We start from the raw sequence: 25,050 nt of genomic DNA on the forward strand, positions 1-25,050 counted from the left end.
TGAAGAATTTCAACTTAATTTCGACAGTTTGGTGAATGGTACTACTAAAATGTCAATTTGACTTGGTCAGTATGGGGGCGATATATCCATGTGCCTATCTAAAGGCCTTTATTACAACGTAACCTAGCATTAAAATAATTTAGTAACGTGTTTCTAGATTAACCTTTAAAACAGCTTGTCATACGTACTTCCGGGGAAACATGGCGACTGACACAGCGTCAGCGACGTCATGCCTGGCGAACGAACCTCGGTTGATAGAGAACATATTGATATTTCCCATTAATTTAATAAACGTATTAACAATGTAAATATTGAATGTAAACGGTTATGAGGAAGCTAAGTATTTGTAGTCTTTCTCGCAGTGTTTGCTTCTTTGAGAGCATCTTCTCTTTTTTAACATCTCTGGTTGAGCACTCACTTCCATCGTCTACGCTGAAGTTACCATTAGCAACTGGGCAGCGCCCGGCTGAGCACTTGCTGCTGTTGTTGAGGGACTCGCCTGCATAAACACAGTAGGTAGCAAACGTTACGTGAGCATATTTGTCTACATTAACATACGCCAATGGGCTATGTATTTTAACAGTTCATTAACTGTAACTTTTCTCGTACACTGTTTAACGTGTGTCTTTGTCGCGCCTAGCTTGTTAGCTGGCAAACGTGCTAGCGAGTCTTATCACAATGCTTACTGACTCTTATTTTGTATGAGGTCTGCCTTATCAGTGGTTAAACATTGAAATGTTGTGCCACGTTCACTTGTCGTTCTTCATGAAAAAGAGAGTCTAGCGCCCACTATGCTGCGTATATGGTCGGTAGCAACACAAACCGAGGTAGCCTAACATTATTTACAGTAGTGTGAGTTTAAGATGAAACCTGTTTTTCCTCTCAGAACACAAACAAGAGTGAGCAGTTTATGCGAAAGGTTTAGAGAGGTTTCAGTTAAGCCTTCCTCAATGAATAGCATTGTTGTCAGGTGCTCCTACCACATTCCATGTGTTGGGTTTACAGTTGACAGGTTTAAATTTGGCTATGAAAAGTGGCCCCGAAACGGCCCAAGAGAGACAGAGTTTACATTAATCTTATCAAATAAATGTGTCTGATCCACTTCACACAAGGCTCTACACTATCAAGATTTTGCAACCAATCAGCAAGTAAAAAAACAAAAACAATAAGTGAATAGATGAGAAGATGGACGATTTTTTTCTAATCTATTTAAACATCTTATTTGTTTATGTACAGCCGACCCCCACTATTCACGTGGGATTAGGACCGGCTCAGCACACTAATAGGCAAAATCTGCATACTTTGTATAATTGGCGCCTATTGAAATGCATTGGAAAAAAATAATAGCAATTAAACCTGAAATGTTCACCCAAAAAACGCTGATAAACATTCAATATATGGAAATTGGGGTAAAACCGACCCTCCTCCCTAAAAACAAAGCGAATTACTTAAAAATATTAGATATTATTTGATTATTAACATTTAGTCACTGTAGTGAATGAGATTGTGTTTGCTGTAATGTGTTGTTTTGTGGATCTGATCAATGACGTCATGTTTGATTGGCAAATGTCATAACATTACAACCGATCAACAATTTTGTATGAAATGCAAAATCTCTGTCGATCCGATCCAGCCAATCAGATCTGTGTAAACTCTACTTTACACAGAGGTACAGATGATTGCAGTGCGAGTGGAATGGCATGTTAAAAATGTGCTGGGACAAAATAAGTTGCTGTCGGACTGCAGATCAGAAAAGCTGGTCGATATGTCACTGTTGACACATGTTCTGTCTCACTATCCAGTGACTGGTAAGAGTCACCGGAGCCTGCAGGTGAATCACCGTACAGTGTTTGCTCATATCATGACTTGGGGGGGCTTTATTCAGTTATTTGCTGAGCGTACAGGCCAGGGTAGTCAGGGTCACTTGTATCCTCTCACTCGTCCATCAAGATGGCAAGGAGGAACTGTAAGCAGAAATAGGGCTATCTACTGAAGTATTTAAATTTTAGTCACCTTTTGTGATTTTTCAGGGGGAAAGGCACCAGACACCAGAGACGATACTGGCAGATTGGTGACTTAACAGTCGGGATGTATGTGAGTGCCACCATGATTTTGATGTAAGGCTGCAGCGAGCTGCGCCGTCATGCTGCCAGGAGTCGGGGTGTTTGGGACAGGAAGCACAGCCCGGGTGCTGGTCCCAATGCTAAAAGCGGAGGGCTTTGAGGTCCATGCGCTCTGGGGGAGGAGCGAAGAGGAAGCGTGCAGCCTAGCAAAGGAGCTCGGTATCCCGTTTCACACGAGTCGATCCGATGACGTCCTGCTACACCAAGACGTTGACCTTGTTTGCATCTATATTCCGCCCTCGATGACAAGGCAAATTGCTGTCAAAGCACTGGGTAAGAGGTCAGAAACACACAAGCCACTTTTCTCAACAGTGGCATGGCAGCCGCAGTTGAGGTGTTCAAATTAGAGTTGTCGCGATCTAGCTATGTGAGAGAAAAGCAAGGCTGATCACGTAATTGCCAGATGATCGGTATTGGCTGAAAATGATCGGATTTTATTCATTTTCAAAAATCACAAAGTGGCAAAATAATCCAGGGGTTAAAAGATCTTGCCAAATGAAACGGCAATAGTTTGTTTTCTATTAAACAGTGTTTGGTTGTTTTTTTTGATACCGGCATTTTAAGAATGACAGTGACAAAGCAGCTGTGTGTCTACAGCCAGTTACGGGGCTCTCTGTCTTGGGCAATGTCTCGCATTTAAATGACTTACCATCAAATAGAAGTCTAACCAGTGTGAATATTGTGACAAGCAAACCGTGTGTGCCCCACTCTTTGCATTTGAGAAGGCAATTAACCAGTAGTGTTGTTTGTAGATGACAACTACAGACAACGCTCATAATAGATTTAATTAAGACAAACAAAAGTGATATACTCAATCCGACCAGCATGCTCAATATGGAATAGAGCGATCTAGTTTTCTAATGGAATTCCTGAGTGATGACCTCGGCTTCCTCTTATAGTTGCAACTTCCTGGCTGAGTGTGTCCCACCCAGCATGGAGGTCCTGAGATAGGAAGCCTTCTTGTCTTATCCCTGCACCACATCTCACGCAGCAGGAAGTTGAACATTTGTCTAATTCATTTCGTACCTGATGAATGTTACTTTCACTGTCTAAAAGCTGAGAGTCGCGCCGTCATTGATTCATACCTGATGGACAACCTCGGCTTTCGCGCTGCCGTCCCAGTAAATTGTAATGTATTCCCTCGTGTTGCGTTATCTGAATCATAACAAACTTTGCCTTTTGTCTCTCCGCAGGCATAGGTAAGAATGTTGTGAGTGAGAAAGCTGCGACTGCTGTGGATTCTTTCCAAATGGTGAACGCAGCCAGGTATTACCCCCAGCTGCTGAGCATCATGGGTAACACGCTGCGTTTCCTTCCCACTTTTGCGGCGATGCGGCAGCTGCTGATGGAGGGATACGTAGGTGAAGTGCAGGTATGCGACGTGCGCGTGTACGGGCCCAGCCTTCTAGACCAGTCGTACGGCTGGACTTGTGAGGACCTGATGGGAGGCGGGGGCCTGCACACGGTCGGCTCGGCCATCATCGACCTTTTAAGTTACCTGACTGGGACGCGGGCCCAGCGCGTTCACGGCCTGCTACGCACCTTCGTACAGCAAAATGACGCCATCAGAGGCATCCGACGAGTCACCAGCGACGACTTTTGTTTCTTTCAAATGTTGATGGGACCGTGCTCGGGCGGCGTGTGCTGCACCGTGACCCTGAACTTCAACATGCCGGGTTCCTTTTTGCATGAGGTGATGGTAGTTGGATCCACGGGGAGGTTGGTGGCCAGGGGGACGGATTTGTACGGTCAGCGCAATGGCAGCAAACGCGAGGAGCTGTTGCTTGGTGACGGCGGCTGGGCCGGACCTGATGTGAAAGACATACCTTTGCCCCACCTGCTGGGGTTGGGCGCCATGGTCAAGGCCCTGAGACAGTCCTTCCAGGCGCACCAGGAGCGCAGGTTGTGGGCGCGCGGGCCGGTTGCCATGGCACCCACCTTTGAGGACGGCCTGTACGTACAGACAGTAGTGGAGGCCGTCAAGCGGTCCAGCTTTAGCGGCGAGTGGGAGTGTGTTGAGATCATGAGTAAAGAGCCCGATCCAAACCACAACATGTGTGAGGCTCTGCAGAGAAATAAGAACTAATTTTCAGATATTGGACTTTTTGCTGAAATTTCAGGATGGCCCTAACATTCCCTATAACATTTACAGGTGAACTTAATTTGACTCTCAACTTTTGAACGCACTTGTCCAACTGTTCAATATTTCAGTTCTTTTTGCACCACTCGCTGTTCTTTAAGGCCCAACGCGATTTAGAACCAGCTTAATTTCACATGTCAAAAAACAGGTGAGCTGTGACGTTCGCAATGCGAGCCTGAGGGCCCTTTGACGTCAATTTCAGTCTGCAGCAGAAGTCGGTTTTGGACAAACGGGCAATGCTTTAAGATTAATGAAAATGGATGGATTCATCTGCTTCATTCTTATTCCACAAACGACGTACTAATAAACTATACCATGTTTGGGCTAGTGGAGGCACACATTTTGCCTTGAGTTCCCTTTTAACAGTATATTCACAATTTCATTGTCTAGTGATAGCTAGAAAGCAAAACGTGGAACGTCTCAGTTAACAAAAGCATGGGTTGAGTCAATAAAGGGCATTGCCAAGAGCCTCTCAAAATATCCTCTCCCATAAATGTCAGTTTCCTATCTGTGCCAATCTAATTCTTCCTTGATAATCATGACATGTTTTTCTGGTTCAATTAAAAAAAAGATATGTATAGGGTAATAGGGTCACTGATGGTGTAGTGGTATACACGCCTGAGTTGTGTGCGGGCAGCGTGGGATCGGTTCCTGCTCAGTGACAGTGTCTATGCAGGATAAGAGGTCTGGAAGATGACATGACATATATATAATAATACAGTACATAATTGTGTGTGGAGCCTCAAAACCCGATAGAGGATCCTTTTTTTTTTTTTTTTTTTTTCTTTTTTTTTACAGTTGAAGCGTGTCGGTAGATGCGGTGCTTAATCACTTGGTGTTCTGTGAAGAATCACCAACTGTCATTTTTGGGCGATGGTCTACCTCAGTTTGCTGTCTCTCGTGTCGCTCGGTGTATGGCCGGCCTCACAAGGAGCTGACCGGCAACATTCACAACGCGTGTTTGATTGAGCTGCTTGCTAGATAACATTCAAAAGCACTAAAACATTGCCGAGACTTAGATTAGGTCAAATGAAGTTCACCTGTAAAGGTTATAGCGTGTTTTGGGGTAATCCTAAAATGTTCAATAAAAGCCCACTATCGCTAATTTGTTGTGAGTAATGTATTTTAAGAGTGCTACTACTAAACACGTCTAATGGAACAGGGGCCTGAATGTTTTCACTTCAGCCATAGTTTACACCACAAGACTACTTTTTTTCTTTTTTGCCACCTACGGAATAGAATGTTGTGCTTGTATGAGGGTGTTCTCTTCACTATTTGCTTTCTCTATTGAAAAGCTTTTTTTATTTTTTTTTTTTTTTTAAGATTTAATGCCTGTAAATTCTCTGGCTTAAAAAACTTGCTTTCCTTTTTTGTTGACATTGGTATGTTTATTTGAAAAATATTTGTGTGCATCCTAGTCCTATGGCACCTTATTTGAAAGCATTATTGATGTGACTTGACAAACAAATTAGCATTTGTGACACTGGCAGAATTGTACTGATACTCCACTGACAGTGCTCAGCTTTTTTTGAAACATTTACAAGCAGAATAATGCGGCTGTCCAGAAAGTTTGGAACGTGTATACAAACCTCTGGCTTTACTCCACTTTCCGAAAACGTGCACATTCGGCTCATTGAAGATTCTAAACTTCTCATAGGTATGCGTGGGACTGATTTATTTGTCGACGTGTGCCCTGCAATTGTCTGGCTCCAGCTCACCTGTGGCCTCGAACAGGATAGAAAATTAATTTCGATGCCGCCGTTGGTGGACGCGGGTGTAAATTTATATCTGAAATACTAGGGTCTGTGTTGAATAAGCAATGTGGGAAAAGTGATCTCGAGGTGGATTTGTGTTCTCAGCCGAAGTGGCCTAAGTCCAATAGACAAAAGAGTCTGTAAGCAATTTGCGGTCTCCTTCACAAAGCGGCGGATGGTTCAGCGATGGTGGGGAAATCACATTTTCCCCGCATCAGCCACATGCTTGAAAACATCATAATTCCATCAGATTGTGGTTAAAAATAACAAGCAGATATTTGGTTGTGTAAAACAGCATATTTGGCAAGCAGGGATCTGTTACGCATTGATGTTTACTCTAAAGAAGGACCCAAGCTGCTTTGAATGTGGGAAGCAAGCACAGAGTGCAGTACTATATTTTCTCGCTTCGATCTTAATCTTGCACCATCTGAAACGAGGCTCATCAAATCTGCCGCGGAGCGACATTTTAAGATTGTTGGTTTTAGATGACCTATTTGACAAGCAAATGGGGCGAAACTCTGTTGTTTACGTTTGTTGTCGTTTTATAAGACTTATTGTTGGTTACAAAAAGATCTTAACTGATGCCTCAAATACACCCTGTAATTGTAATTGTGATATTTGAACATTTGGATGCTGTGTGACCAGGATGATGTCATATTTTTTGTAGTCACTCACTGATATTAACATTTCGGATTATGTTATTAGTAACCCCTTATTTCGACCTACTCGGGCTCTGTACAGACACACGTTGACCTAACTATACCAACAGTGCATTACTGTACTATAAAATTAAGTTTACATGCTATAGGTCATATTTCCCAGCAGCATGGTGCTCAAGGTCCTTTCAGTAGTTAAAAAAAGACATTCCAAACATCTGACTTAGTTTATATCATCTTTGTTGCACTGATACTGTAAAATTATTTAACACACGGTGCGCTTCCTCTACTACCCAACGCACTGCAAAATTAATTTAACGTTTGTATAAGGAAGATTATTTATGTTTTGGTGTGGAAAATAATTTCTTGTTTAATCTGTTCCATTTCGTCAGTCAATCTGTGAATTTATTTTGAAGCTGAAATATTTATTACTTTTTTTTTTTTTTTAAGTTTTTTAATTCAGACCATGCCTCTTTGAGCACAGTGTGTTAAGTCAGGGAACTGTTCGTCTGACTGATATTTCCTTTAATAAATACAGTTGTATTCATTTCAATGTTTTCATTTCTTTCTTTTCCTATCCAGCGGCACCACTCGCATTTTGAACCCCTGGAAATAGAAACGACTGTTGATCACATGTACAGCCGCAACCAACATTTTCCACGAATGTTGCATCAAATTTGCCTCAACTTCTATAGACAACAAAACTGCCCAAAATGGCAATCAGCCTCAGCTCCTCTCCTCACTCAAATCCAATCTGCTGGCTCTGAGACATGCTTAATTTACCGTCTGACCTAATCAGAAAGAAGGTTGACAAATTTGACAGTGGTAAATTCTGTGGTATGTTCATGTTGGATTTACAAAAGGCAGTGGGTCATAGCATTTGTGTCACCAAATTGAAGGCTGTGGTGTGAAATAAATCTTAATTATTATATTAATAATTTGGGTAAACTCGTACTTGGAAAGACATTCTGGAAGGGATCCGATCGGTCGGTTATTTGCATGGCCACTAGGAAGCAGTGTAGACCCTTTCATGTTATTTGTCAGCATATATGGCAGACAGAAGAAGTCGATGGTGTCTGTGTCGCAGCACAACACATTCGACAATGAAGAAGAGTCGCCATTAAACGAACAGTTTGAACAGTTAAAGTCGAACAAATTTGGGGTTGTACCTGAAACATGACTCGTAAAAGAAGTATCGTTTGGGAGTATTTCAAAGACGTCTGTCCTGAATCGGTTGCGTGCATCCTATGTCGAAACGTACTGTTTAAACACGAACAAGGCAGCACCACGCGAATGTGGAGACATCTGCGGACACAACATCCAACCGAGGCGGCCATGGCCGCCAAAAGAGAAAGCCGGGGCACCTCCATGGCCTCCAACCATGAACAACAGCCTATAGAAATGGGCGAAGCACAAGGTACCGGTCGCTAAATGAAGGGAACGGAAGTTCTTGTGGCCGCACTGAGTCCTTAGAATCGGTTCGCTAAAATGATTCGTTCGAAAGATTCCTTCTCCGTATCGTTCAGTTCACGATTCACTCCAGACTGGTTCACATTCACTTACTGAGGAGGGACGGTGATTACCAAATATTTTAAACTAGGAAAGCTTTAAAAGGGTGGATTTTAAAAGAAAAAAAACATACAAATTAAAATCAAAACAGGGTTGGGCAAGCTACTTGGAAACTGTCGTGTTTTAAACTTCAAGTTATTCTACATTAAGTGTATCTTAACAACACAAAATTTGCCCACCAGTGACATGTCCACAGCTACATCAAAGTCACCTAAGTTAGGTGTTTTTTGTATTTCTACTATTGTAGTGTAAATGAACACTTAATTGGAAAATCTTTGTCAACTAAGTTTTCTTACTACTACTGCAATGTTGATGTCTTGGACTAATGCAGTATAAGCTCTGTGTTGTTAACATAAATGAACAATGTTCTCAAATATGTATTATATTTGCAGATGTGTGGTCGTCGTTGCCAATGAAAAGCTTATCTCTACGAGGAGGAAACGGTTAGAATCGCTCGGAAAATGTCTTCAGTGAGTGATGCATAATATTGCATTTGTGGTATAATAACATAAATCCACCATCTACCTAAAGTGGAAATGTAGTCAAAAATGTTCTCTGCAATATGGTCTATGTGCCCCCAAACACAGTATACTATTACGTTCATGGAATAATAATTTAGCATCTTAATATCCACCCGTTTTTATCCATGTTAGGCGACTAACATTTTATGTTGCAATGTCCCTTGCTGTCGACTGATGACAGCAAGGGACATGACATCAAAGTGCCCTTGGGCGCACATTGAGAAAGTCACATGACCAAACCCATACAACAGGAGCGCAACATTGTTCACTGCATTCCTAACTATCTTAATTCTTCTTCTCAAGTGGAGGTGGAACTGGAGGAGGGAACTTGTGATGTCACCTCTATGAATGAAGATGACAGTGATTCTGCAATGAAGAGCATCCTTGAGGATGTACAAGGACAACAGTCTGCCAAAGAAAGGCCAGAAAAGGCAATAGTAGTGGTCGGAGAAGAACGGCCATCGAGTGGTAAATATCACCGCCGCAGCCTGATCTGGAAACTTTTTGAGCCTTTGGGCAGTTTGAATGCTGCTCAGTGTTTGATTTGCAAGAAGAAGATAATGTGCTCTGAAGGCAAGACCAGCAACCTGTACCGACACATGGCAAAGACCCACCCGCAGGTGAATCCACGATCAGGTGAAGCTGTGAATGAAGCTAACGTTGATTCTGAGTTGAACGGTAGCCTCAGAGCGGACCAAGGAGAACCTGCGGGAGCAGGACAGGAAGAAGGAAAACGGGAAGAAGAAAAAGCCATGGTCGAAAATCCTCTCAGCTCAAGGAGTAAATGCCACCGCCGTAGCTCGATCTGGAAACTTTTTGAGCCTTTGGGCAGTTTGGATGTCGCTCAATGTTTAATTTGCAAAAAGAGGATTAGGTGCCCTGATGGCAAGACTAGCAACATGCATCGACACATGACAAAGAGCCACCCGCAAACATATCGGCGAGCAGGCAAGGCGCTGAAGCTAACGAAAACCAACTCGCCATCACACAGTTCCAACGTTCAGCAGGAGACATGTCCAGTAGAGGTAATGGACAAGAGAGAAATTGCAGGTAAGCTTATATGGTCACCACGGTTACTCTATAGGGTGTCCCAAAAGCCACGATACACTTCTTTTTTTTTTTCTATTTCTTTTTAGTTATCAGTCAGAGAAACGTGAGGCCATCAGCATTTGACTGCTTAGGATAGCATAAATTGTACTACGCAATTGCCCTCTGGCAGGCGCTTCAATAAATGAAGCTATTCTGATTCTGAATGCAGTATTGTGACAGCCAAGCTTCTCAAATTGGCGCTGAACTGCAGTCGATGAGCGAAAACCTTTGCAAAAGTGCTCAAATGAGCCTCCTCCAGAGCCTAAGCTGTCAAATGCCGATGGCCTCACGTCTCTCTGAATAATCCCTGAAGCAAAACTGAAAAGAAGTGTATAGTAACTTTTGGGACACCCTGTATTCTTTCAGTACAGTACAGAATCCCCAGTTATTGTGGGGACACATTCCAGACCCACCAGAAATAAGTAAAAATCTGTGATGTACCGAGACCATGAAACAAAACATTTTTTAAAACAGTTTTACCCCTCTTTCTTGCACTGTTCTCCAATTAGTAGGCAAAGTGTGCTTGCTTTGATCTATTTGTCACTCCCAGCTGAACTTTACTGTAAAGGTGACACACAAAACAAAGGAGAATTGAACATTTTAGATTGAAACAACAAAATGTTCAATATTTTCGTTTAACAAAAGTCTGCCGTGAAGTGTTCCACGGAAATAAGCCTATCCGTTAGTGATGATTATAATAAATTCATTCTCACAGCTAAACATTCTCCCTGCCCTGTGGGAACAATATGCCAGTCCCCATGTGCTTCTTCTTTACCAAGATAATTATTTTCTTTCAGATGTGGTCGAAGTTTCAAAGGTAACTGCAGCAGAGAGGCGCATTTTCAGAAAGGAGCGGGAGTTGATCGAAGCTTTGAGGAGGACACAGAGGGAGGAGGCCAAGGCTCTGGAGCATCAGAGGGAGCTCGTCGAGAGTCTGCGGGCAGTCAATGCCAGAGAGGCCGCCGTGGAGAAGAAGCAAATTGAGTCTCTCAGGAGAGCGCAGCAGGAGGAAGCCAGAGACTTAATGAGACAGAGAGAAGAGCTGGAGACACAAAGGGCTGAACAGCAGAAGAGGTGGGAGGAGCTTGAGCAGGAAAAGAAACAGTTTATCTTGCTTTGCCAAGAACCTGCAACGCTGGCGTTGGTTTCCCATCAGCAATGAGCTTTTTTGTTGCTTTTTGTTTTGTTTTGGGTTTGTTTTTTTTTTTGCAGGGGAGTACCTGTACCAATGCAAACGGCTGAAGGCATTAGCATAAACTACTCACAAAAAAGTTGGTGTTTTTGACTCTTTGGTTACATCCTAAATGCACTATTATCTTGACAGGTTAATTTAACCTTATCAGAACTTTTGAATGAACATGTCAAACTGTGCAGTTTTTTAGTACTTTTCACACTACTGGCTGATCTCTAACAAGAGGATGAACGACCAAATAAAATTCCTGGTTGAATTGCAGTTGGTTTTTACACAGTCCTCTTCGCTTTTAATCAAATGTGCTATTTAAGTCATTTGGGGTTTTTTTTTCAAGCTGTTGTACACACACACACACACACAAATGTGATATATATCTATATATTTTTTTTAAATGATTTCTGCCTTTCCATTTTCTATACCGGTACTGCTTATTACGTCACCGGACCACTGGGGTGTTTTTTTTTGCTACAGACTACTCTGGATTGTTAACCAGTCATGACACAACTCCATCACTGACTGGAAAGCGAACCCACGCTACCTGCTCAGAAGTCAAGCGAATGAACGAAAACTGATTTTGCTTTTATACAACACGAGAAAATTGAAATAAAGTTGTCGGCAATCCCTTGTTGTCCATTGTTATGTCAAAACAAACGAAGTTCAATTAACTCTGTTATAAATATCGGGTATTGCGTTATCACTTGTTGGCTGTTTTTGTTTTGTAACGCGACCACGGTTTTAAGAATAACTGAAGAAAATGGAATTAAAATGACGTAGTGGTCACCGTAGATCATATAAAACGTATACAGCCACAATGCGCATGCGTATAGACCTCAGTTCTTTCTCCGATATTTTTCTTTCAAGTAAAACTCCGCAAAATGCGAGACAGCAAAAATGTCCCATGAGATATTGTTATAAGAATGTTATGTTTGTAATTCATATTGTGCACAGCCAATGATTGGGTATCGCTCTATTTCAAGAGGCGGACACGTTTAGGAGTCGTACCGAACAGACAACAACCAGGGAAAAATTTTGTGATCAGCTGAAAGATGGCTGACAGCGTGTCCGTACCTACAAAAAGATGCGATTCTGGAAATCTGTCGTCTGTAAGCATGGATACAATTTCGGCACTCACAGAGCTGGAAGACCTGGAGAGAGTTTATCAACAACTCTGCGTTGAAGAGGTTCGTATAAAATGGCAATTGGTGGCATTTTAACCGTGAGAAGTACGCTTGACGTGAGCACTCAATGACAGCTATGCTAGGTAAACTTCTGGATGTGGTCTCGAGTGGGTTCATCCTCACTCAAACAAAGATGAAGACCCGAAGCTTTTACGTTTGGTCTTACGTATTTATGTGGAGACAATGCAGAAGAAAGGCAGCCTTGTGTAGCTTCTCAGGTCATGTTGCTAGTTACTTACTTGCTCAAACTCATCAATCCAAGAGCTGTACGAAAATCTGCCCTCACAGAGATGCAGCAGGTAAATAAAGTAACCTAACCGAACTACACAACGCAAGCTAAATCCATCAAACAGTGCTAAATTAAAAGTTTATCAGAGCTGAACCTGTAAATACGGTAGTAAATGTTTGGCTGTACCAAATGTAGGAAAGGTATTTGTATAGCACCATTAATGCACAAAAAAATCCGTAAATCTTTACAGAGGCAAAGAAATGCTTTCAAACAAGATTAAATGAAATTAGGAGGGCCTAGTTAAAATTCCAACATAAACCGAATGAAAAGATAACGGGAAAATGGCAAAACGCATGGGCTATCAAATTTAAAACTATCATGTGAAGTCTCATAGGGAACAAAATGTGGCGAATGTAAATACGCAACATAAAATGCGAATGCTCACTTTTTTTTATTGCTCACTTTTTCTGTTCTGTTGTCTAAAACTGCGATCGATCGCCACCAAAATGCAAATGCACATTACTACTCTTGTCCACTACAACCTGTGAGGAAAAGTTGATATAAGATACCATTGTTTCTCATTACAATCGTCGTTACGGAACAAATTACCGTTTTTCTTTTGATGTTGTTCACGTGTTACGTTGTGTCTGTTTGTTTTGGGTTAGAAAGCAGTGGAGGTTGAACTGGACCAGCTGATGGGACAGGAGGGAACCATTCACACAAAGATGTTGGCACTCCAGAGGATGGGGTAAAAATTTCAGACGCCCACCCTTTTCGGATCACGTACTGTCAACCTGAAGACTTCACTTCGTTTCTTCTGTGCTTGTCAGGCCCAACCTACAGTTGATCGGAGATGATGCCAGCCAGCTGTCCGGCATGATCACATTTACCTGCAGCCTAGCAGAGAATGTCAGCCGCAAAGTCAGACAGCTAGACCTGGCAAAGGTACACACTTCTCACAGCATAACTAGCATAACCAAAATGATTGGTACTATTCCATTGACATTTATATTTTTTATTACTTTTGTTATTTAGGTAACAAGAATGTTTTCTGCACGTGTATAGTAGACACCAGTAACAGGCTAATTTAAATTTGTCGTTGTCTCAAAAGATGGAAGTGACGGTGTTAGTATTTTTGTAGACATTAATGAAGTTGATTTCTGATTTTATAGACACGGCTGTATAACGTCATCCAGCGTGCTGATGACATCCTGGATCTGAAGTTCTGCACGGATGGCGTTCAGACTGCTCTGCAAAATGAAGATTACGAGCAAGCTGCTGCCCACATCCACAGATACCTTTCTTTGGACCAGTCAGTCATTGAGCTGAGCAGGCAGGGAGAAGAAAGTATGCAGAATAACTCCATTAACTCTAGTAAACAAGCAGGGTCAAGTTCTGATTGATTGATTGATTTTGGTTTGGCTGCAATCAGCAGCCACACTGTTGATTCAGTCAGAACTAGTTTGTGTTAAAGTAAACGCCAGCATGTATGTAGCTCAATTTTCCATAGATGTACTACAGTGTAACCCCGCTACTCTCTGGTGATAGGGATTGGGCCTGCAATCACTAGCGAAAAATTGCAAATAATTGCCGCCCCTTTAAGGAAAAGTCTTGAAAATTTTTCATTTACAATGATATGTTTTATGCGCCCCCTGTTGTCTAAAGATGGTGATCCCATTAATATTGCATGCGTGGAATATGAATTAAACAGAAATACACCTTTTTTTTTTTTTTTTTTTAAATCTATCTCAGGAGGCGGCCATTTTGTCTTGATCTGCCACTTTGTGTCTTGCTCAGGTAACGACTTTGACGGCTCACCTTTTTCTGGGTTTGGTTCCCAAGTTGAGCCCTTAAGCACTTTGATGTCATTTTTAGTTGACAGCAAGTGGCAGTACAAGGCAAAATGCCTCCACAACCTAAGATGGATGAAAACAGGTGGATTTTTCAACTTCAATCATATTCCACAAAGTCAATATCAATCAGACTACTGTTTTTAGACTAGTGGGGAAGCATAGAGCATATTGCTGTAAAGAAATGTTTTGACTTGACTTTGGCTTTAAAAAGTTTTATAATTGTCTATAGATGCCGCAAGATGGCGGCAAAGTGCAACTTTTGTTGAAATGACGCTCCCCAACGCCAGTATTATTCCTTGGCACCAAGATGCGTCAAAGCAATACTTTTATTACTTGAATCTTAGAGGATAGATAACAAAAAAAATGTGTGACTTAGTAAATGCAGAGCGGCATAAATGCAGAGCGGCATAAATGCAGCGGTTGAATGCACATACACGTTATTGTGACAAAGACAACTCTGGCACGGAAAAGAGAGCTTATTACAGCCCATATTAAAATCCCCCCCACATAGATCAAGAAAATGTAGTCAAATGAGCATCCTATAAAAATGCTCAATTTAGACTGACTCTGTCAGAGAGGTGTTGATTACGTTTATTACTTGCTTATATTTTGCTCAAGGGACACAATGTTAGAAACGACTCACTGTATGATGCAGTGCAGTTTCACAATAATGAACATTGTGAAATACCTCTGACAGAGCATCACTGTATTTTTATTTGTTCATGCAAGCGTTGTGGCAGAGCAGATGTTTTATATCTCTTTTTTTTTCCTGTAACGGTAGCCCTCTTATTCTTCCACAGGCAGCGCTGTGGATGCCAGTCTGCTACTCCTGCAGGAGGCTGAGAAAAAACTCAAGGTCATCGTAGCGGACAAGTTGGATGAAGCTGTGGCAGCGCTGGACCTGGCACAAGTGGAGAGGTTTTTCAAGATCTTCCCGCTGCTTGGCCTCCACGAGCAGGGCCTCGCCCGCTTTGGCCAGTATCTCTGCGGTCAGGTGAGTGGGCAGCGGGGGGGGGAATGGAAATGTGAGGTGAGAGGCTATGAATTGGGGACTGACACAGGCTGTCACACATAGCTTGCCTCCAAAGCGGAAGAGAACCTGCTCATAGCAACGGGAGGAGACCTGGGCGAGAAAAGAGCTCCACTCATATTTGCAGATACTCTGACACTATTGCTTGAAGGTGAGTAGACAGAATTGATACTATGAGTCAAATGAGACATCCGCATTTTCACCGACAAAAGTTGAGATCTTCCATTGAACTTCATATTCATTATATTTGCTAACACTGGCGGAGCAAGGACTTTTTTCCCTGGGGGCTAAGGATGTCTCAGATGGTCCGCAAAACAATTCATATTTTTATTTATTTTATTGTTTTCTCCGGGTACTCCGGTTTCCTCCCACATTTCAAAAAACATGCATGGTAAGTTGATTGGACTCTCTAAATTACCCTTAGGTGTGATTGTGAGTGTGGTTGTTTGTCTCTGTGTGCCCTGCGATTGGCTGGCAACCAATTCAGGGTGTCCCCCGCCTACTGCCCGAAGACAGCTGGGATAGGCTCCAGCACGCCCCGCGACCCTTGCGAGGAGAAGCGGTATCGATAATGGGTGGATGGATTTATTTTATTTTATTTTTTTACAAACCCCCCCAAAATTCTTCAGAAAACGCTGATGTTCCTCATGATTTGTTTGTCTATACATGATTGGCTGGCGAGCAGTCCGGGGTACAACCCGCCTCTCGCCCAAAGTTAGCTGGGAGAGGCTCCAGCTCACCACTTCAGCACCCTGTTGAGTGATGTTCCAGTTGAATGTCGTCATAAACGCCGTACAGTTATTTTTGGCCAGTTGCTGTATATCATATTAAAGAAACAATCTGGTCATTTGCAGGCATTGCTCGTGTTGTTGAGACCCACCAGCCTATCGTGGAGACGTATTACGGTCCAGGCCACCTCTACACACTCATCACTCACCTGCAGCAGGAATGTGACCAACAGACGCAGAAGATAGTAGACAAGTTCATGCAGCAAAGAGGATATCTCAACAAAGTACGTACCTCAGTGACATTGAGGGTCTTCTATTTTATAGTCCGACGCCTTCTGATCGCTGGCTGTAGTTTCAGATCGTCCAGAGCAGCATGATGAAGAGCGTGCCCGGGGAGAAAATCGAGCCCAGGTATTGCTTGTTTGTATACTCGCCAGCCACAATATTCGGGACGAGTAACTAGCTGAAATTCAAGAGCAGTGTCCAAAAAAAAAAGATTCAAAACACTGCAAGGTATTTGTTATATTTTGGTTACCGTGTTTAGCTTCATGACAGAAGCAAATATATTAGAACGGGTGCGTCTATTTAAATGTATGTGACTCCAACAGAGAGCTGGACCCCGTATTGGCAGAAGTCACTTTAATGAACGCAAGGGCGGAACTTTACTTGCGCTTTCTGCGTCGACGTATAATGGCCGACTTTGAAGTTGGCGACCAGAAAATCACACCGGGTAAGTTATACATGAGTGTGGGTTTGTATGTTTTGTCATGTAAAATTTAGTGATGGATGGATGTGTGCCTGTGTGTGCATTTGCGGATTAGAACATCACCAGAATGTGGAGAAGCTGCTTAAACATTGCGTGCTGAGCAGGAACATGCAGGAGCTGATCGGTTACTACATTCCAATGGAGGAGTACTACATGAGGGAGTCAGTCAACAAGGTTCACTTCACTGTTTTATTTATCATTTACACACTGTAAACATGCACGGTGTAAAGTTTAAAAGTACGTTTAATTGTAAATTGACAATTTGAGTTATTGAAGTTTAAATATTATATTTTAAAATCAAATGACCTAATTTCAGTCTTTTTCCTCCGGGTCTTTATATTATAGAGTAAAAAAACCAAAACAATAATAATAAGAATATTCAATATATATTGATATTGAATGATGAAATACTTTCAACCATATTGTACATTTTCACTGACACTGCCAGAGTCGTTTTCACTTATGACATGTTGGCTTTTGTGATTGTATGTTTTATGATTGATTTATGTATTCATTTATTTGGCTCCCTGTACGGGACACAGTGAATCCTTGTGATTTGTTACGTTTTACGGTTGCCTATAATAATAGCTTAAATGCAAAATAACAACTATGATTGCCCAAAACTTTAATATCATTCTAAACTCATCTTACATCATTACCCTTAAAAAAAATAAATGACTTCCAGACTATTTGATTCATACGTTGCCTTCGAAACTAGTAACATAGCAATTATCGAGCATTAATGAGACCTCATTCGTTTGTTAGTTTGAGGTTCTCAATAGCCCCCGAGCAGAGCAAAAACATATGCAGCAGATAATTGACACCCGTTATAATTAATAGCATTGGGAGAAGATTTAATAATTATTTTTTTAGCCCCAAAAATGTTGAATAAGTTGGGATACACTGCCACCAAGCTTTGTCCATAAACATTTGATTTAGTTTTATCATTAAAAGAATACCAAAGAAACAACAATATTTGGTTAATCAACTTTGGGAAAAAATGATTTTGCAACAAATGATTACAAATATATTTTTTTAATCCATTTATACAATTAATCGACGGAATAATCAATTCTGAAAATATTAGATAGTGATAAATTAAATTCCACAGAAAAAAAAACGTGAATAGGCGAATTTGTGGATAGCAAGTCGCAAACAAGCAGGGGGTTCACAATACAGTACTGGTACATACATTTTAAATTCATAGTTTGGATACTCTCGCTCTTATGAGTGTATGAAATTTGTATTATTTTTATTTTATTAATATTCCGGCAGGTGAAATACTATAGACAAACAAACCTTCACTAGTATGCTTATTTTTTTTTTAAAGTTTCTATAGAGCAGAGTGATTCCATTTATATTTTAGTAATTGTTTTCCTGTCCTAGAGATGTACCATTGCTATCAATATATTTTCCTATCAGGCTGTTACAATGGACACGTATGAGAAAAGTCAGCTGACATCCAGCATGGTGGATGATTGTTTCTACATCGTGAAGAAGTGCATCAGTCGAGCTCTGTCCAGCTCCAGCATCGACTGTCTTTGCGCAATGATCAACCACGCCAACTCGGTGCTTGAGTCCGAATTCAGGTCAGCATTTTTGAAACGCTCGTAATCATCTATGGCTTGTCATTTGACTTGTTGGGGTCTCGGGCTTGTGTCCGTCTTCCGCTGAGCTGCCAGGGAGGTGTTGTACAACAAGCTGAGGCAGGGCTTCCCAGCCACCACGCTGCAGGACATCCAGCGTGGCGTCAGCAGTGCAGTCAGCCTGATGCAGAGCAGCTTACAGCAGGGCAAGTTCAACACCGAGTTCAACATTGAGAGCGCTGAAAATGCCAAGGCTGCTTTTTTGGTGAGCTCAACACACATTTATATCGTGGAGCTAAAAATGTACGATATACTGTACCTATGCCCAATTCTATTTATATAAAAAATAAAACGTTAGTAGACGACCATAGTCTATTTCATTGCAGCTCTTCGGCATCTTCTTCCTTATGGAATTTGGTATAATACACTTCATCAAATCCTCATCATTTTGTCAGAAATGATCAAATGTTGTTAAAACTGTTCAAGTTGTTGAGTTTTCAAATCACTTTTCTTTTGTTACATTTCAAGTTACACAATTTGAATTCACAGATGCCCGTGGAGGTTGCATGTAAATAAATTCACACATTCAAAGCGGGTCGTGACGACTTGCAAGAAGAGGAAGTCACCCCCCCCCCCCCCCAAAACTCTTTACAATGATATGTTAAATGCGCCCCCGCTAGTCTAAACACGGCATTCCGATTAATATTCTGTTTGTGGAATATGAGTTAAGAAGCTAAATCCACCTGTTTTTATCCATTCCCGGGGGTTGGCCATTTTGTCACATCTGTCGGCTGAAAATGACATCACAGTTGCACAGGACTCTGGTAACAATCAATGGCGGCTAAGCTTCAGAAAACAGGTGAGCCGTGATTGGTCATTACCTGAGCCCTGAGCAACTGTGATGTTATTTTCAGTCGACAGCAAGTGACAAAATGGCCGCCCCCTGAGGTGGATTTTGCTTCTTAACTCATATTTCACAAATGCAATATTAATCGGAATGCCGTGTTTAGACTAGTGGGGACACATACAACATATTATTGGAAAGGCAATTTTGGGGTTGACTTTTGCTTTAAAACAACTTCAATCAGATTAGAGCTTACTTAGTGTAACGTTTGTCGATTTCAGGTGACCCTCAATAATGCTGAGGTGTGCAGTGAGAACATCGCAACCTTGAAAAGGAACCTCGAGGTAAAGCCCGTATAATGTGCCTCAGTTGCCGTCGCATTCCTCCGCTCAATGTCGTTTTTGGATCCCGTGTGCAGAACGACTGCTCCAAGATGTTCAGTCAGGGGGCCAGTTCCGGTGACCGAGCCAAGATCGAGAGCTGCTTGTCGGACCTCGTCAACACATCCGCAAAGTTCAAGGACCTCTTGCAGGTTGGAGGCACAACAACACTCATTGGAGCTTCTCAGCATCTTAGCGTGACTGGAATATTTCTGATGAAAGAGCTGTATCATTGCATGTCCAAAAAGCTCTGCAGATGTTCCAACGCTTGACTTTGCTTTCTTAGGAGGGCCTGACAGAGCTGAACACGACAGCCATAAAGCCTCAAGTCAAACCCTGGATCAGCGGCTTCCTGTCCATCTCGCACAACATCGAGGAGGTCAGACGAGCGCTCACAGATTCAAATGCGCTTGAGGCAAACGCCCGTAACGGCCGCGTGTCGCCCACAGGAGGAGTTCAATGACTACGAAGCAAACGACCCCTGGGTGCAGCAACTCATCGTCAACTTGGAGCAGCTGATGGCCGAGTTCAAGGTGTCGTCTTATCGGACGTTTTTTTTCCATTCTACTCCTTCCATATTTCTCTATTACAATGTCAACATATTCACAAGATTCATTACATTCCAGTTTCCAAAAACTCTGAATTCTATATGTTCTGTACACATATTTCAAATAGCCAAATTTTGCCAGTAAAATTCACAAATTATGAGATTTTTTTTAGACATATTTTCCTGCTCCTTCCACATTTCTTGACAGATTCAAACCATCTCAAATCCTGATAAATATTGCGTTTGTGGATTAAGAGTTAATCCACTCGTTTTTAGCCATCTCCGGAGGCGGCCATTTTGTCTTCTGTCGACTGAAAATGACATCACAACTGCTCACAACGACCAATCACTGCTCAGATTCAGAAAACAGGTCAGCCGTGATTGGTCGTTGTGAGCAGTTGTGATGTCCTTTTCAGTCGACAGAAGACAAAATGGCCGCCACCAGACATGGCTAAAAACGAGTGCATTTTGCTGCTTAATTTATATTCCTCAAACGCAAAATTAATCAGAATGCCGTGTTTCAACTACTGGGCCTGCTGGGAACATATTCTTGAAAAAAAACCCATTTAATTCAGCTCACCAGCACTCACGTGTAATTTCTCCCGAAATGTCGTCCCCAGACAAGCCTCTCTCCTGTTATCTACGACACACTGACCAGCCTGATGACCAGCTTGATATCCATCGAGATGGAGAAGACGGTCCTTAAGTGCTCATTCAGCAGGGTGAGGAGCCACGTATCGGCCACAAGGTGGCAGCGAGCGCCTCGTGCGGCACATCGCTGACTCGTGCAACTGATGAAAAGCCTTCAGCAATAATTCATGAAGTCCCTCAGAGGGAGAAAGCCTCTGGCGAGATGGTCTCTCTCCATTTCCAGTAATGTGTTTATTGGTGGTATAAATAGAAAACCGCTGCAAAGAGCTGTCAATGTTCGAAGCCTTTGGGGAGTGTGCGTGAATGAAAGTCTTTGCTGCGGTGATTAAGTGCTGGTGTTTTTCGTGCAGCTGGGAGGGCTGCAGTTTGATAAAGAGCTTCGGTCTCTTGTGGCCTATCTCACCACCGTCACCACCTGGACCATCAGGGACAAGTTCGCCCGCCTCACGCAGATGGCCACCGTCCTCAACCTGGAGCGGGTAATAGACCTGACGCACACACTCACTCACACTTTTGGCACACTCCTGTCACACATGCACACTCTGACAGCTGTCACATACACTCTCTCCCTCACACACACACACACATTCCTGTCACACTCCTGTCTTACATGTGCGTACTGCTGTCACGCACGCACTCTTGTCTGGTTGTCCGTTCTGTGCCATTAAAGCGGAAGTCAACCCAAACATATATTTTTTTTTTCAAGAATATGTTCCCAGCAGGTCCACTAGTTGAAACAGGGCATTCTGATAAATATTGCGTTTGTGGAATAAGTGTTAATCCACTCGTTTTTAGCCATCTCCTGGGGGCGGCCATTTTGTCTTCTGTCGACTGAAAATAACATCACAACTGCTCACAATGACCAATCACGGCTCAGATTCAGAAAACGGGTCAGCCGTTGTCATTTTCAGTATACAGAAGACAAAATGGCCGCCCCCAGCGATGGCTAAAAACGGGTGCATTTTGCTGCTTAATTTATATTCCACAAACGCAAAATCAATCAGAATGCCATGTTTCAACTAGTTGGTCTTGAAAAATATATGTTTGTGTTGACTTCCGCTTTAACAAATAAATGAAACTGTTTAGCCAAGTGATGTATTGAGCCTTACTTGAATGTTCACATTTCGTGCCATGGGATTAGCCCTCGGGCATAGTGTTTTGTCAGGGGGGTTTAAACTCAAGGTTCATAAAAGATGCCCAGTTAAAAGTAAGAAGAGAAATGAAAATCTATTCTGCCATATACACCTATTCAAGAACTAAACAATTGGAGCTGCACGATATTGAAAAAACATGCACTGTGCGATATCAGTGTTGAATACAGTATTGCGACATCCTGAGGAAATGACATTTTTTATGATCTAATGCAAGAATTGTTTTTTGTTTTTTTATCAATGTTTTCTTAGCTAATGAATTGTCATAACTCTCCATTTTTATACATGTATTTGTTAAAGTTATTAATGGGCCTAGATAGTTTTCACCTAATGGATGGGGATGGTCATTTAAGTTGCATCTGACTGATCAAAGTCGGATAAAAGCATACCATTCCATATGAAACTTACTGCACATGTTTGCGATAAGCATATTGCACAGGCCATTATTGGCCATTATCTTGATAGCAGTATTTTTTTCGATATATTGGGCAGTACTATATATACAACAACCTTGGACAGTGTTTTTATAAATGAGGATGTACCGTAAAATAACATCAGACTACTTCCACGCACAGCCTAAACAACTTTTACGTAAAATTTCTACAAAAATTTATGTTCACTGTGCTTTATTTCTGTGTCCCGAAGGTAACCGAGATCTTGGACTACTGGGGGTCAAACTCGGGACCCCTGACGTGGCGTTTGACCCCGGCGGAGGTGCGTCAGGTTCTTGCGCTGCGCATTGACTTCCGAAGCGAGGATATCAAGAGGCTGCGACTGTGAGCTCTCCACCAACGAGCGGCGCTTTGTGATAATATTTTGCAAAGACAATTCAGGTTTAAAAAAATAAAAATCTGTTCAGGCAGGCAAACATCTTCTTGTTGGACATTTTATGCGGTAGAATATTACTGTAGTGAAAGTGTCTGACATTTTCTGTACTTAAGTAATCAAGCGAGCATCTAGAATTTTGATCATTTGTATTTATTTTACTGTACTCCTGCACATGTTATCCTGACCATCACATTAACCATATGCCTTAAAAAAAAAAGCTCACAACTCCAAAAATACTGAAGTTTGATGTCACTGGAATAATATAAATTAATTTAACCTTCCTTGATGTGCTTCTTCAGGCTGGACGAGGAGTTTTTGTATGCCAACAATTTATGTCACTTTAGGTCAGCATAAGCGGTACCTCATCCACAAAATATTTCCTGTAAACCCGCCCACATTTGTCAAATTATTTTAAGTTTTGCCTCAAACTTTGCCTTTCCTCAGAAACGAGTATAGCTTATTGAGTTGACGTCGAAGTCAGGTGTTGAAAACCTTTAAAGGAAAATATTGATAAACGAAAGAAACTAAGGTCATTACAATCAATTCCAAAATACACTTTAACTCATTCACCACCAAAGACAAATTTATTTGTCTTTTCACAGTCCAGCCATTCAATTCCAGGAATTTATTTTTATTTTTTTTTTCAAATTTTTTCAAACGTTAGGGTAAAAGAGGGTCTTAAAATGTCTGGCAGTGAATTTCAATAACTAGGAAATAGCATAGGCATTCAGCATACCAAATAAAATAACCACATCCCTGGAGCACATGCTAAGTTAAGATAAAATAAGCTAAGGTTGCTAATAACATTAACTGACCACATGGCACGTAACATTGACAAGTTAGAATGTTCGTAATAGCACTACGGTAAATAATGTTGCGCTAATGGCTAAGCTAATAAGAGCAGGGTCACTAATCTTTTTGAAACTGAGAGCTACTTCTCGGGTACTGATTAAGGGCTACGATTTTGATACTCTTCTGAAAGGACACATTAGCGGAAATTACCTTGAACTGTGATATGTTTTTATTAATATTATATTCATTTATTTGAAGACACCGATCATGTTATTGATTTCATGCCTGTCAACTTATACGTTTTCCCTGTATTTTATGTTCGTTTTTTGATCATTTCAAATTGTGTACGCCGTATAACAATTTTTGTACGGGTTGGGAATTAAAAACTCGTTTTTTGTTGAGCGATAAACACTGTGTAAGATTCCATATAGAAATGTCCGTTCCGTTTCCCCCACCTTTCCCGCCGAGCGATAAATACTGTGTAAGACTATATACAGAAATGTACGGGCAAATTACAACTTTTGTAAGGTTCAGCACAGCCCGGGGTTGACCGGTATGTGATTTATCTAATGATTTGGGGAAACATAAATGTTAATATGTAATGCTTTACTTTTACAAATCTCAACATTTACATTTTCAAATGATCACATCTACAGTATTCCTAGAAAATCCCAATGTCCCATCACTAGGAAGCTGTTTTAGAACAGACATCTGACCAACCCGTGTAGTGTTTGGGGGCTAGCTGCCTGAACTAGCATAGCATCCAACTAGCACTTGTACATATTAGCAGAGCTGGGCATTCCGTCTACGTGACGCACCGGTCCGTCTAGCCGCCTATGACAGATGGCCGTTTACCTGACAGCTGACGAATGATGGGGAAAATTTTAAAATAGACGGACTAAGCGTAGTCGGAAGCCCATGTATTTAATCCGTCTTTCGTCTGTAGTCCGTCTTTAGTCTATTTTTCGCGAGGGCGAGGAACAATAGTGAGTTGTTTGGGGAAGATTTGAGTGAGGGAGTAACAGGCTTCCATGGCGCAGAGAGTCACTGAGAGTCACTTTTCTGTTCAAATATCGGCTTGGGGGTGCTATTACAGTTGGAATCTCTGACGGAAGCACGTTTAATATCGCAGGCGGACCGGCCTATAGGCGGGTACTATTTTTTTTTTTTATTTCCTCCCCCCGAAAAAAGACGGACGAGGGAAGGGTACCCATGCTGCAGACGGATGACGAATAACGAACGCTCAATTTTTAGTAAAATGCCCAGCTCTGCATATTTGCATTAGCATTTACAAAATTAGTGGAACTGAACCACACTGGTGATTCCTCAAACGCAGCTCCAGCTTGTCCGATGAGGGTCTCCTGTCTCCGCTTGGGTGAAAGTTTATGTTGATGGGTTTATCTTGCGCAGCAGCTTGTCTTGTTTCATTTCATTTCCTGGTTC

The 25,050-nt window shown here is 41.8% G+C and overlaps 3 protein-coding genes across 4 annotated transcripts; all 3 read left to right on the forward strand.

Moving 5' to 3' along the window:
• The first annotated feature begins 67 nt into the window (after positions 1-67).
• Positions 68-7,226, forward strand: gfod2 (glucose-fructose oxidoreductase domain containing 2). The gene is made up of 3 exons (XM_086026060.1): positions 68-512; positions 2,031-2,396; positions 3,317-7,226. Exons 2-3 carry the CDS (start codon positions 2,144-2,146, stop codon positions 4,207-4,209), a joined length of 1,146 nt encoding a protein of 381 aa, XP_085882186.1. The 5' UTR covers positions 68-512; positions 2,031-2,143; the 3' UTR covers positions 4,210-7,226.
• Positions 7,227-7,722: 496 nt separating this feature from the next.
• On the forward strand, positions 7,723-11,665 carry LOC147150086 (uncharacterized). 2 transcript variants are annotated; one of them, XM_086026943.1, is made up of 4 exons: positions 8,022-8,090; positions 8,635-8,712; positions 9,067-9,813; positions 10,650-11,665. In XM_086026943.1, coding segments are annotated over exons 2-4 (1,113 nt in total). In that variant the 5' UTR covers positions 8,022-8,090; positions 8,635-8,711; the 3' UTR covers positions 11,015-11,665. The 2 variants fall into 2 exon arrangements, with proteins under 2 accessions (XP_085883068.1, XP_085883069.1); XM_086026942.1 differs by lacking the exon at positions 8,635-8,712 and having other exon boundaries at positions 7,723-8,090.
• A 214-nt stretch (positions 11,666-11,879) lies between these two features.
• Positions 11,880-24,016, forward strand: cog4 (component of oligomeric golgi complex 4). The gene is made up of 19 exons (XM_086026752.1): positions 11,880-12,225; positions 13,117-13,199; positions 13,282-13,396; positions 13,624-13,798; positions 15,105-15,298; positions 15,380-15,485; positions 16,189-16,346; positions 16,415-16,473; positions 16,671-16,792; positions 16,884-17,002; positions 18,251-18,417; positions 18,511-18,679; positions 19,540-19,602; positions 19,677-19,790; positions 19,925-20,017; positions 20,088-20,171; positions 20,806-20,907; positions 21,187-21,315; positions 22,633-24,016. The coding sequence occupies exons 1-19, from the start codon at positions 12,091-12,093 to the stop codon at positions 22,765-22,767; spliced, it is 2,322 nt and encodes a 773-aa protein (XP_085882878.1). The 5' UTR covers positions 11,880-12,090; the 3' UTR covers positions 22,768-24,016.
• Positions 24,017-25,050: the final 1,034 nt, after the last annotated feature.

The sequence above is a fragment of the Filicampus tigris genome, chromosome 3 (assembly GCF_054856515.1).
Source record: "Filicampus tigris isolate MCC_2025a chromosome 3, RoL_Ftig_1.0, whole genome shotgun sequence".
NCBI classification, from domain to species: domain Eukaryota; kingdom Metazoa; phylum Chordata; class Actinopteri; order Syngnathiformes; family Syngnathidae; genus Filicampus; species Filicampus tigris.

Excerpts from the sequence above, each read along its gene's own strand:
- gfod2 (XM_086026060.1), top strand. The coding sequence starts at position 2,144 with ATGCTGCCAGGAGTCGGGGTGTTTGGGACAGGAAGCACAGCCCGGGTG. Across the intron at positions 2,397-3,316 it reads AATTGCTGTCAAAGCACTGG|GCATAGGTAAGAATGTTGTG; the intron begins GTAAGAGGTCAG and ends GTCTCTCCGCAG.
- cog4 (XM_086026752.1), top strand. The coding sequence starts at position 12,091 with ATGGCTGACAGCGTGTCCGTACCTACAAAAAGATGCGATTCTGGAAAT. Across the intron at positions 18,418-18,510 it reads GTGCTTGAGTCCGAATTCAG|GGAGGTGTTGTACAACAAGC; the intron begins GTCAGCATTTTT and ends CTGAGCTGCCAG. Across the intron at positions 20,172-20,805 it reads AGCTGATGGCCGAGTTCAAG|ACAAGCCTCTCTCCTGTTAT; the intron begins GTGTCGTCTTAT and ends TGTCGTCCCCAG.
- LOC147150086 (XM_086026942.1), top strand. The coding sequence starts at position 7,850 with ATGACTCGTAAAAGAAGTATCGTTTGGGAGTATTTCAAAGACGTCTGT. Across the intron at positions 8,091-9,066 it reads AGAAATGGGCGAAGCACAAG|TGGAGGTGGAACTGGAGGAG; the intron begins GTACCGGTCGCT and ends CTTCTTCTCAAG. Across the intron at positions 9,814-10,649 it reads GGACAAGAGAGAAATTGCAG|ATGTGGTCGAAGTTTCAAAG; the intron begins GTAAGCTTATAT and ends ATTTTCTTTCAG.